Source organism: Stenella coeruleoalba, assembly GCF_951394435.1.
Source record: "Stenella coeruleoalba genome assembly, chromosome: 6".
NCBI lineage: Eukaryota > Metazoa > Chordata > Mammalia > Artiodactyla > Delphinidae > Stenella > Stenella coeruleoalba.
In genome coordinates, this window is record NC_137151.1 from 90,572,065 (window position 1) to 90,585,205 (window position 13,141).

Genomic DNA, 13,141 nt, shown 5'->3' on the forward strand with positions numbered 1-13,141 from the left:
TCAGACCTTTGTGGGCAGTAGAGTCCACCCGCACATAAGACCAAATATATTAAAATGTATCCCCATTTCACATTAAATATTATTTGTATATTAAAAAATATAAATTTGAACAGCTTTTTGTAATTGATTTTAAGAATTTGTCTCGCCATTGGTCACTTAGTTTACAATTGGCTGTGTTTCTCATCCATCATCACATATGCCTTGGAAGTGAGAAAAGTTAATCTACAAGTTACGTTCAAAGTTAACGACATTTTTATGAATATGAAAGGAAATAACGTTTTTATATATATTACGTTTATTACAGCTATTTAAATATTTAAGTTTGGCAGTTTTCATATTTTGGAGCCAATGTATTTTTTATTTTTGTTTGTCTGTTTGTTTTTTGCGGTACGCGGGCCTCTCACTCTTGTGGCCTCTCCCGTTGCGGAGCACAGGTTCCGGACGCACAGGCTCAGCGGCCATGGCTCACGGGCCCAGCCGCTCCGCGGCATGTGGGATCTTCCTGGACCGGGGCACAAACCCATGTCCCCTGCATCGGCAGGCGGACTCTCAACCACTGCACCACCAAGGAAGCCCCAATGTATTTTTTAACAGGTCTCAAATATTTTGGAGCACCCCTGAGAAGTTCATAGGTCCTCAAGTTTAAAATGATCTGCTTATGGGACTTCCCTGGTGGTCCAGTGGATAGGACTGCACTCCCAATGTGGGGGACCCGGTTCGATCCCTGGTCAGGGAACTAGGTCCTACATGCATGCCGCAACTAAGAAGTCCGCATGCCGCAGTGAAGATTCCACATGCCAAAACTAAGACCCAGAGCAGCCTAAATAAATATTTTTTAAAAATTCACTAAAATGATCTGTTTATAATTTTATAACACAAACAATCTATTACTAGAATATTATTATTTATCAAATATCATTTGCTCAGGGAAGCCTTCCCTGACCTTGAATATATTAGGTTCATCTGTTATATGCCCTCCTAGCAAACTTTGCTTCCTATGAGTATTTACATCAACTATAATTACATAATTATTTCTATTACTGTTCATGCACTATCTTTCTCCTCCGTTCGCCTATTGATTCCATAAGTGCAAGACTGACCAAGAGTTAAGAAATATTTGTTAAAGGAACGAATGGGTGAGAGAGTGAACCTGCGTCTTCTCACAGGGAATCTGTTTCAGGAGGAGGGTTTCATCACTGACAAGAGACTGAATGCTGAAAACTAAAAAGCATTCTTAAAATATATCCTCCCTCCTCTGCCTTTTGTTTGGGATATCTGCCTTTAACATGATCTGTACCTGTAGAGGTAGCAGCATGGTCTTCCGCAGACATAATGGCTGCTTAGCGTCCGGTCTTGGGTCTCTGGCTCTTCTGGAGACCCTGTGAACTACCTACTTGGCAAAGTAGTGGTGAATCTTTTGATTTACCACATAGAAATATATTTAAATCTTTAGCTGTTATATTCATATTTAAAAGATGCCCTGTATTTGTTCTGGAGTTTCCCCAAACATAGGATTGTTCACCTCACTAAAAAGAACTTTGCAAACTTAAAACTGGACCTTTTGAAAAAAAATAATGGTTTCAGTTTCTTGAGCACCTAACCAGGTGTCAGGAACTGTGGTACATTTCCCACATAATTGCACTAAATCCTCATACGATTAAATTTGTTTGTTTCTATCCCCACTTTACACATAAGTAAACTGAGCTTCAAAGTAGCTGTTCAGTGTCCACAGGAACAAGTAGCAGGGCCAGGGTCTGCACTCAGTCCTGGCTCCAAAGCTCAGCCTTCTCTGTTTTGATCGGCAATTTCATATGTTTCTGAATATTGCCTGCTACCTATGCTTGGGACACTTCTTTAATTCTTACGTTGAGTAGGATTGTGTTAGGCAGCATGTGTTGGAATGGAGTGGCTTAACCAAATAAGGTTTTGCTTTTCTTTGTAACAAGGCCAGAGGTCAGCAGTCCTGGGCTTGTGCAGTGGCTCCAGGGTCCTTCACTGGTGTCCCAGGCTCTTCCTGACTTTCCATCCCACCATCCTTGGGGCATGGCCACCTTCCTCACGGCTATTTCTTGGTTATAAGAAGGCTGCTCTCCTCCGGGCTGCACACACTGGCCCACACTGGGTATTAGCAATCTTTTGAAAACTGCTAACCCAATTTAAAACAAAAAAAGTCATTTTCTTTTTTTGTTGTTTTGCAATTTTTTATTAGTGAGTTTAAACCAGGGCATGTTTATTGGTTGTTTATGTTTCTTTTTAAAATAAACTACTTGGGAATTCCCTGGCGGTCCATTGGTTAGGACTCTGTGCTCTCACTGCTGAGGGCGTGGGTTCAATCCCTGGTTGGGGAACTAAGATCCTGTAAGCCGTGCAGGGTGGCCAAAAAAAAAAAAAAAAGACTTTTAAATAAACTACTTATTTGTGTCATTTGCAGTTTTTTCTACTAGGTTGTACATCTGTTTTTTATTAACATCCTTTGTATACTTAGAATATTAGCCCTTTGTTATTTGATCATTTCTTGATTACAATTTTTTGTTTACTTTTTGATGATGTTAATGGAGTGTTTTTCTGTGTGCAGGTTTTAAATGTGCAGTCTTAGTATTTACACAGTCTTTTCCTTTATGGCTTCTGGGTTTTGAATTATGCTCTAAATATTTGCTCATATATTATTACAGTATTTTTATAGTTTTGTTTTTTATATTTAATTTTTAATTCATCTGTAAGATATTTTGGAATAAGGTATGAATCCCATTCATTTTAACTCAAGTCTGTGGCAGTAGCTCTTTACATGAAGAGGTGGGAAAAAAGGGAGAAACATACATAAAATGTCAGTCTGCAGCTATACCATAAAGCTGGAAGTTTTAAAAAATGGAATCTTAACTAATACTTTTGGAGGGGGTTAGACAAGGAGAAAAATCTTGAGTCACATGGTTTCCAAAAAGAACAAATTCAGAAGAATGACATGTGGCTAAGGAACTAATGTTTACAGGAAAAAATATTGAAATGTTAAAACCCACTTTTTGTGTGTGCTGTATAAACATTCAACTATGCCTATAGTCTGAGAAAGAATAAAGGAAATGTAAGTAAAATATCCAAATTTGGTGTGTCTCAGTTTTCTATTAATTTACTGAAATTAGAAGACATGCTATATTCTCTTGTGTTAAATAAAAAGTCATTTTACTAACCACATCTATTACAATGATGTGAGTGGTTCTACTTTTGAAACTTTAACATGTTGAAAACGACTGTCCCTGAGGATTAGTATCCCCATTAAGACACAAAGGAGTTGAAATGTGTGTATTTAACAGTTTTTCTGCATAACCAACCAAAGAAATTCTTACATTAGAAAGCCTGGACTTCAGATTTCCCAGGTGTTCGTGTGGGTGGTTCTTGGCTAGCCCGCCCAGTCAGGTCTCCTGGCAGCTCAGGCACAGCAGTGATTAACTGGGAGGAGAGAGTGAACACTTGATTGAAACATGGAGGGTCAATTCAAACTTTTTTCCATGTAGGCAAATCTTCTAATTCCCCCAGCTGTTTTATTTAGTGATTACATTTTTGATGAGAAGATAAGAATAACTTGATTTCCATTTCTTATTGGTTTGCTTCACTGGCCTTTTATGCCTTAGTGTACACTTTGGAACTTCATTTTCAGCAATTGAGATACTGTTTTGCAGGGAAATGACTCAACAGGTAAAGGAAGTTAAAGAAAAAAAATGTTACCATTTTACCAGAACTGATTTTCCTTTGAAGCTGCTGTCTAGGTATACAACGACAACGGATGGGGGTGAAGTCCAGACTTCTTACATGACCTCCACTAACTCTGTGCGGTGAGGGTGGGGAGCCTCTGACTGGCCCGCGGGGATGAAATCCCCAGTTCCCTACTGTCTTTCCCTGACACCACCCTGGCCGCGGTGTTGGGCCCCTTTGGTATAGCCTTGTGAGGGTGGAAATCTAGGCTTTCCACTCAGTCTGTGCTGGTGTAGGTCCAGGTGAGGTCACAGGTTTTTCTGTGGTGGTGTTTGGCTGGAATAGAACAGTTATTGTCTAAATATGTGCCGTCTTTCTAGGCTTTTCTTAGGGTTTTCTTGGTCTGCAACATTGGCATTTCCTGATTGCTGGTTTCTTCAGCTTCCAAGCCTGAGATACACGAGGCAAAAATAAAACCAAGAAACTCACCACTGGTCATCTTATGTTTATGTATAATCATTTGTCAGAACTGGCTCTATAAACTTTGGGCTATTGCACAAGTAAAACTCTCAAGGTATGATAAATTGCTATAATTAATATTATTTAAATGGTTCTGACGGCTTGCATTTAGCTGGCTTTCCTACATACCCACCAGTGTATTTTGAATTAAAATGCTTAGTTATAGACTCTCCCCATTGCTAGCACCACTCCATTTCAGTGCTCACTTGAAATTTAGTCTTTCCATACAGGCGGCTGCTGGGGCCCTGAGGAGTCGAGAGAAGGAAATCCTTTTTAGTCTTAATGCTGAAAGAGCCACAGTCCTTCTAGCCTAGAGGGAATGGTAGCGAGGAGTTAAGGTAGTGAGGAAAGGCTGGGAAAAGAGACAGTTCCTTAGCTGTTCCAGAATGAAAGAAATGAAAATGCAACTGGTATATTTATAGTCAAATATACAAACACCTGCTCCTGATAAAACAAATGATTTGGAGATGATAGTTGTGATTCGGACTTACCACAGCCCTGCCTCCTGCTTCTATAGGTGTCTGAAGGCTCCTGGAAGCCCTCAAGTCTCTTAAAAAGAGTGATGTTTCTGTTGTCTTTAAGTGACATTGATAGAGCTGCTCCCCAGCTCAGTGGCAATTTCTCTGGTAATTAGGTGCTAAATGCTGTCCATGGAGATAACAGGTGACATTCAACCCAAATGGGATGGAACTAACAGGTGGTTATGGAAACCTAAGACAAGTGCCATAGATGCTGTACCAAGGGGAATGGCAGAACCTCACACCCACATCTATGATCTGCATATTTTTTCATCATCATAATTTATAGGTATTAAAAATTCACATGCCAGAGCCCCTAAGGAATTACACAGCGTTATGAAAAGAACTGAATGTACAACTGGTAGATAATGATAAGGTTACTCACATTTAACTTCTTAGGCATATAGAGTCCAAATTTTGTTACTTTTTGTTTTTTAAAAGAGACTCAGAGTTACTTATATATAATTAAAATGCTCTAGAACCATTTGGTCATTATTTATTCACTATCATACAAATTTGCCACATAACTTAAGGGTAACTGTTGGAGTAACTGTTTATAAAATAGGTTTTAAGGGTATGACCACTAAGTTTATCCTAATAAAAAGATTTTTTTAATAAGAAGAAATAACAGATTAGAAACAAATTGTGAAAAGAAAGTATTCTTATACAAATTTTTAAAAAATTAAAAGAGATTTCTGAGTTTTCCTTTAGTTGATATAAATTTCTTTCTCTGTTTTTTTTTTTTTTGGGGGGGGTGGTTACACGGGCCTCTCACTGCTGTGGCCTCTCCCATTGCGGAGCACAGTCTCCGGATGCGCAGGCCCAGCGGCTCACGGGCCCAGCCGCTCTGCGGCATGTGGGATCCTCCCGGACCGGGGCACAAACCCACGTCCCCTGAATCGGCAGGCGGACTCTCAACCACTGCGCCACCAGGGAAGCCCCTTCTTTCTCTCTTTTTAATACTTCAAATCCCTTCTTTACACTAACAGAATATACCAGAATCTCTGCCTGTTGTAGACCCTGGCATTAGGAAAAACTGTCTGATCTTTCTGAGTTCATTACCTGTGTTTCATAACTCATGGCATTTTGTGGGCTCCAGAAGTAGTATTTATTTCTACCAAAAGTTCACCAACTCATGAATATGGAACTCAAGTTCATCTAAAAGTCAAAACCAAAAGCACTTCTGCAAATACTGTTGATAGCTATTTCCATAGAATAATACGGAGCATAATATTCTTCAGTTCCTTTATACCTATAAAGGTAATGCTTCTGCACGGTAGAAGTAGAATAATTCCATGTCAATCTTACCAACAATTCATGGAGATCAACATAGTTTAGTTACACCATACATTTTTTTTTGAAGTATGGTTGATTTACATTTACATAACAGATTTACATAAAAACTTTATTTATTTATTTTTTTGGCCACACTGTGCGGCATGCAGGTTCTTAGTTCTCCAGCCGGGGATTGAACCTGTGCCCCCTGCATCGGGAGTGCAGAGTCTTAACCACTGGACCACCAGGGAAGTCCCTAGTTACACTATATATTTGATAACATGTAATACATATCTGTCATATGTGTAAAACATTAAGAGCATTTGTGTTCAATAAAACAATAGCCCAATTACAAATGACATTTTATTATTCAAATGACTTTATAATGTCAACACCAATGCTAATAAAAATAATATAATAGGCTGAACTCATCAATGGCACAGTTGTAATTCATTTGAAGTAAACCACATTTCAAAGTAAGCCTTTCGTAGATAAATGAAAATCCTCTATTTTGTAAAATTTTAATCTTTACCTGTTAAAGGCTGGGCAAGGCAAAGGCATCCCTACTAGCAGAGCAAGAAAAGCAGAGATGGAACAGATAAGTCACTGTACACGTTGCATGTGCTATGAGTACCTTTTTACTCCTGCAGGACTGAAAATTCTGGGTTTCCACATTCTTCATGCTTTAGCAATCAAAATAAAAGCGTAATTCATATCTAGGCTGATAAAAGACTTGTTTCCATTTAAAGTTGATGTTTCCCTTTTCAGACTACTTACAATTTAAAAGAAAGAAAATTAATTCTGTCTATTACGGTTTTTAAATATTGAGGTTGTGGGTTCTTCTCATATTGAATTTTAAGGGATGGTGCTTTGCTGTGTTTCTAGGCTATCAGACACAAGAAAGTTTAAACTCAATGAATTAGTACGAGGTTGGTAACATGGTGACCCTTTAAAACCAAAGACATACAAAAAGGATTTTTTTTCAAAGAATATTTTAACAAATAAGGGTTTGCTTTGTACATACCTACCATAGTTAAAGACAAAATTTAGATTAATTGTTATATTCAGGAAATAGGTACTTTATTAATTAGCCGTGTGTGTGTGTGTGTGTGTGTGTGTGTGTGTGTGTGTGTGAAAGAGAGAGAGAGAGAGAGAGAGGAAGAATTTTCAGCTTAAGTAAGGCTCTAACCTGAGAATTTTCTAATTAAGTGAAAATACTGGTTGAGATATTTAGTTGTCTTACCAGGAATTGTAAGAAAAGTATACCTTACACATTCATGAGACACTGAAGTACATTGGTTAATAACCTCATAAGACATCTGCTTAAACAGATGTTTTAGTTGAGAAAACTGTAAACATGATTCTAAATTTACAAATATGTTGGTTATTCTTCCTTGCCTGGAAGGTTGAGCCAAAGTTTACGTAGATTAGAGGAAAGCCTGAGTCTGGAAAAATTCAAAGTATTCCATAAATGCAGATAAAGCAATACAATAAAGTAACTTGGCAATTATTTTAATAATTATTTACAAGGCCTCTGTTCCTTCTTTGCTCACATACAAGTGACCTGAGTTACTCCATCTTCCTGGTCAAACTGTCCATCATCTATTTCCCGCAGGACACTGTCACTGTTGCTGAACCCGGAGAAGCTGCTGTGCTGGGCCGGCCTCTTCTCCTTCATCCAGCATTCTCGAGAAGGAGCGAGGAGGCGCGCCTCGGGCGGGCTCCAGCCCTCTGCAGGGTGTGACAGGGCCGTGTCCAATCCGACGCTCCTACTCGTGACTTTGCTCCTGTCTTCACCTTTCACGTGCCGGCCGCCTTTCCTCTGAAACACAAGAGATTGGCAACCAGGAGTTAAAAGAATGGGCGCCGTCTTGTCCCGCTGGTCTAGTTCCCTGCCCGCTTCTCTTCAAGGGCCAGCTCGGGCCGCCCTTCACGTTCCCTCCTCCCCGCCCTCCAAGCGAAGGTGCGCTCCCCTCTCTGTTCACACCACTTGGTGTCTTCCTGGCCCATCGTTCTCCTCATCGGCGGGCGGGCTGTGTGCCCCTGTCTGGGTCCTCAATGACACCTCTGAGGAGAGGGACCTGCTGAGATCTTATCTGGGGGAGCAAAGCAGGTAGAGATACGCTAAAACCTCCATTTTCCTTCTAGGTGTTTGTCGGGATCTGAGCAGCAGAAAAAGTACCCCAGAGGCTACCTCTCCCCCATTTCTATAGGAATAGACTGCACAGGTGATTCACACTGAGATCATATTGGAATAAGGGGCACCTTTCTAGGTGGAGCAGACCCCTCTCCTTGTCCTGCTACAAGCCGCTTCTGCCTGACACAGTGGGATTGCTCAGCGGCGGGACCAGCTCCTGCAGACTGTCAGAGAAGCTGCGGGTATTTTCACTATGAAATATTGCTGAGGCCTGACCTCATCCTTGCTGCGGTTCGCAGTAGAAAGACGTGGTCTCTGCCAAGGTAACTTAAGTCAAACTAAGATATCTAAGTCAACAGACGGAGAGCTCAGGGAGAGAACTGTGGATCCTCAGACTCCTGATGAGCCTACAGGGGCTTCTTTAATACCGATAACATCCTTTTGGCTCTCGGAGCAGCGCCATGGCGGTTGGAAAGAACAAGCGCCTTACGAAAGGCGGTAAAAAGGGAGCCAAGAAGGAAGTGGTTGACCCATTTTCTAAGAAAGATTGGTATGATGTGAAAGCGCCAGCTATGTTCAATATAAGAAATATTGGGAAAACACTAGTCACGAGAACTCAAGGAACCAAAATCGCATCTGATGGCCTCAAGGGTCGTGTGTTTGAAGTGAGCCTTGCTGATCTGCAGAATGATGAAGTTGCATTTAGAAAATTCAAGCTTATTACTGAGGATGTTCAGGGCAAAAACTGCCTAATTTCCATGGCGTGGATCTTACCCGTGACAAAATGTGCTTCATGGTCAAAAAATGGCAGACCATGATTGAAGCTCACGTTGATGTCAAGACTACCGATGGTTATTTGCTTCGTCTCTTCTGTGTGGGTTTTACTAAAAAACGCAACACTCAGACTCGGAAGACCTCTTATGCCCAGCACCAGCAGGTCCGCCAGATCCGCAAGAAGATGATGGAAATCATGACCCGAGAGGTGCAGACAAATGACTTGAAAGAGGTGGTCAATAAACTGATTCCAGACAGCATTGGAAAAGACATAGAAAAGGCCTGCCGATCTATTTATCCACTCCATGATGTCTTTGTTAGAAAAGCAAAAATGCTGAAGAAGCCCAGGTTTGAATTGGGAAAGCTCATGGAGCTACATGGTGAAGGTAGTAGTTCTGGAAAAGCTACTGGGGACGAGACAGGTGCTAAAGTTGAACGAGTTGATGGACATGAGCCACCAGTCCAGGAATCTGTTTAAAAATCAGACTTTTAATGGTGACAAATAAAGACCTCATTTGTGCTAAAAAAAAAATACTGATAACATGACAGATATTAGATCATGATCATATACTCTGGCATAAAAGCTGAGTAAGGATAAATAAGATAAAGATAAAATTTAAAAAACATTAAAAAAGCCCAGTAATTTCCCAGATTACAAAGAGTTTATTTGCTTAAAGCTCATTTATATATTAGTTGGGAACTAGGATTACATTTTCTCAAATGTGAGAACTAAATTTACTCAAAAAAAACTCAGAAAAATATATAGAAGTCAGATGCCTAGGCTAGTCTTATGAAAGTTTGTTAATCCATAGGTTTCTTGAACTATAGTGTATAAAATAGAAATGCATGGACTTCCCTGGCGGTCCAGTGGTTAAGACTCCATGCTTCCACTGCAGTGGGCGCGGCTCTGATCTCTGGTCGGGGAGCTAAGATCCCGCATGCCGTGCGGTGGGGCAAAAAATTAAAAAAAAATAAAAGTAAAAGGATTTCATACTGGCTTTCATGGCAAATATACCATGCAAACAGCGGTATTAAACTGAATTTTGCGGGCTACTGTGGAATGTAACCGCGGTTGATGGCACTGTTTGTATAGGAAGATGCAGGCCTCAGTGTGTTGCATTGAAAGGAGTGTGTTGGCAGCTCATCTTTTTCTTGGCTGAGTTACTGGAGTCCTTGGACAAGTTGAAAGGAACAAGTCTGCAGTGGGTCCTGCCTCAATAAAGGCCCACTCTCACAGCCCAAGTCAGACATAGCTTGATGGTAGGGACATTTTCATTTGCATTCATCAAGTGCAAGTCTCAGATCTCAAATCTTTTCCCTTTTTATTCCCATTCACCAAATGTACTGAATTTAATACAAGCAGTGGAACCTGACAGACTTACTCTCAGGGTAGAGGATTTGAGAATGTCTCGTTCTCCCTGGCATTGGGACGCTGGTCAGTGAGGATATAGCCTTTTGGCTGCAGGCGGGGCTGACCGGTACTGCTCCTTTCTCAAGCCTAGCTACTGGCTCCTTTCCCACAGGCACAAAGGATGCATTCACTCCTGAATGACCTCTCCTGTTGACTGAATGAAATGGGAAGGAGGGGGAGCCTGGGAGCACTTGGCAGCCTGGATCTTTCCTTTTTCACCAGCCCCAGGGCCAAAGGTGAATTTTGCAATAAATTCCTTCTTGTACATCAGCCAATAGAGGCCAGGTCTCACATACTCAATGAGAATTTTCTTAATAAAAATTGGGTATTAAATAAGATAGTGACAGTAATTCACTTTTAAATAAGTATTAATAAGTAAACAGCCACCAAAATTTAAATATTAGAAGATGACAAAATACCTAACTCTATAAAAGATTTCAGAACAAACTCTTTTCTTTTTTTACCAAGTGACTTTTAATAAATACATGTTCAGCAATGATGTCGCCTCCCTCACTCTACATGAAATAATAGCTTTTCCAACAAACCAAATTGCAATGTTCTTATAACTTAGAGTGTAGGAGACTGAAACATGACCAAGTCCTTGGAGATCATCTACTTTAATCCCTCATTGTACAGAGGTAAGACCCAGAAGGAAGATGGTATTTGTCCAAGGTCAGGGAGTAGCTGGCTTTGAACTGGAGCCGGAGTGTCTTACCTTATTTTTTTCACATTATCTGCTCTGCAAAAATATGAGTAGATTTGTGGTCAAAGATTTGTATGTTTCTCAAATAAAAGTTTCCAATTACAAAAATAGTACACGCTCAGTGTAGAAAACCAGGCAAAAATAAAGAAAAAAGCAAAACCCACCCACAATCCCATCTCACAGAGATACCACTGTTTAAATTTGGCATGTTTTACTATGTATTTGCATATGCACACATGGATGTGTACAGCTAGCTCACTTTTGCACGTAACACTCACTATATTTTGAGTATTTCACTATGTCAATAAAGAGATTTTTCATGCAACATTGCCAGACTTATTCATATAGGGTCTCACTTTCTTCTGATATTTTCACTGTAGAATGAGAGCAGATTCTACCAAGAGTTGCATGCAGATCTAATGCTACCCTTTGATAAAATCAATCAACTTCTGAGAATCATCCTCATTTACTAAAAATGAATGACCCATTTCAAATACACGAGACTCAGTGACAAACCAGTCTCAGTTAGGCTGTGCTACCAATGTATCTTTCATTTTCCACTGCTGACATCTTAAAAACAAAAGTAAAAGAACAAAGTCAGAATTATACCAGCAATCGTAAGACTTTGCATTGTCTTGGACAGTGTTATGATGGATAGAGTGGAAGAGTAGCTAAAAAATATGGTTTATAAAGTAATAAAAACATGGAGTGGACATTCAAGATTTCTCTTCCTTGTGTGTCTCAGGGTTGAAAGAGGAATAGGAAGCCACTGTAAGACTAAGTGTGACTCCAGTACCAGTTAGAAGAGTCCGAGCTTTTGAATCATGCAGAGAAACCCCAACCCTTCTTGCTCACAGAATATGTTCCTGAGTCATCCAAGCTTGGGGCTGTCAAAATCATTCAAACCTGGGAAGGGAAAAAGGTGTCGTGGACAACCATCTTTCCAGCTAGCTTTCCTATCCACCTTCCTCTCTACTGCAGTGTGGGCATGTGACCCAATCAGATCCAATCAGAGTCCTTCCCTGGGATTGCTATATTGACTCTAGGATAAAGAAGTTCTTTCTAAAAATTGAAGTATAATTGATTTACAATATTATATTAGTTTCAGGTGTACAACAGTGATTCAATATTTTTATAGATTATACTCCATTTAAAGTCATTATAAAATATTGGCTATATTCCCTGTGCTGTACAATATATCCTTGTAGCTTATTTATTTTATACATAGTAGTTTGTACCTCTTAACCCCCTACCCCTATCCTGCCCCTCCCCCTCCTTTCCTCTCCCCTCTGGTAACCACTGGTTTGTTCTTTATATCTGTGAGTGTGCTTCTTTTTGTTATATTCATTTGTTTGTTTTATTTTTTTAGATTCCACATATAAGTGATAACATACAGTATTTGTCTTTCTCTGTCTGAGTTATTTCAAGAAGTTCTTTTTGATGAGGTGGCCATACTCACCTCATAAGAAGCCCTCTGCACATACATACGTAGAAGCTGAAACAAACAGAACATCCTGGGGCTGTTGAATCTCTGGAATCAGTCCCTGAGGCACTGTTTTTGGTAGCTCTCTTTTTGATATTATGAGCTATGCCAGAATCCTTCCCACCTAGAAGCCCATAAATTCCCTTATGGACAGAGGCTAATCTGAGCAGGGTTTCTGTCCCTTACACCCCAAGGGACACCAATAAGTCATGTGGAAACAAGTGTGGGTGGCCCAGAAGAGGGCTGCTCTCCAGCCTGAACACTGCCCTGTGGCTGCGGTTGAGCCCACGTCCCTTCTGCCCACACCAGTAAGAAGCCCATTTGCTTTGAGTGAAAAGCATTCCCTAGATGAAGGACTTCATTAATGGTAAAAGCAAAATGCTTTCATTTTTATCTATACATGATGTTCTTTGAGGTACCTGACATCTTCTATTTATACTGGCACCAAATTAGATTTCACATAGACTTCAATTGAGGATACTAACAGCTAGTGAATGAAATATGACCCTATGAGTTTCCAATAATTTCAAATGACTGGAAAAGTAAGAACAAAGTTTGATTAAATAATTATCTTACCATGCAATAAGGAAAGAAGTTAATGTGTATGTTAAATATTTCTTAGTATTCATGTGATTTT

At 40.0% G+C, this 13,141-nt stretch overlaps 1 protein-coding gene and 1 pseudogene across 3 annotated transcripts in view; one reads left to right on the forward strand and one right to left on the reverse strand.

Annotated features, from left to right (window-relative positions):
• Positions 1-6,395: 6,395 nt before the first annotated feature.
• RFTN2 (raftlin family member 2) overlaps positions 6,396-13,141 on the reverse strand; it is a 61,033-nt gene continuing 54,287 nt past the window's right edge. The window contains exon 9 of one of the 2 annotated variants that reach the window (XM_079924648.1): positions 6,396-7,818. In XM_079924648.1, the coding sequence (XP_079780774.1) occupies positions 7,546-7,818 (273 nt within the window). In that variant the 3' untranslated portion in view covers positions 6,396-7,545. Of the gene's footprint in view, positions 7,819-10,276; positions 11,058-13,141 lie in introns of those variants that run through there. The other variant, XM_079924649.1, reaches the window with a different exon arrangement.
• On the forward strand, positions 8,405-9,428 carry LOC307187635 (small ribosomal subunit protein eS1-like; annotated as a pseudogene). Its single transcript has one exon. The product of its transcript is annotated as a small ribosomal subunit protein eS1-like (transcript).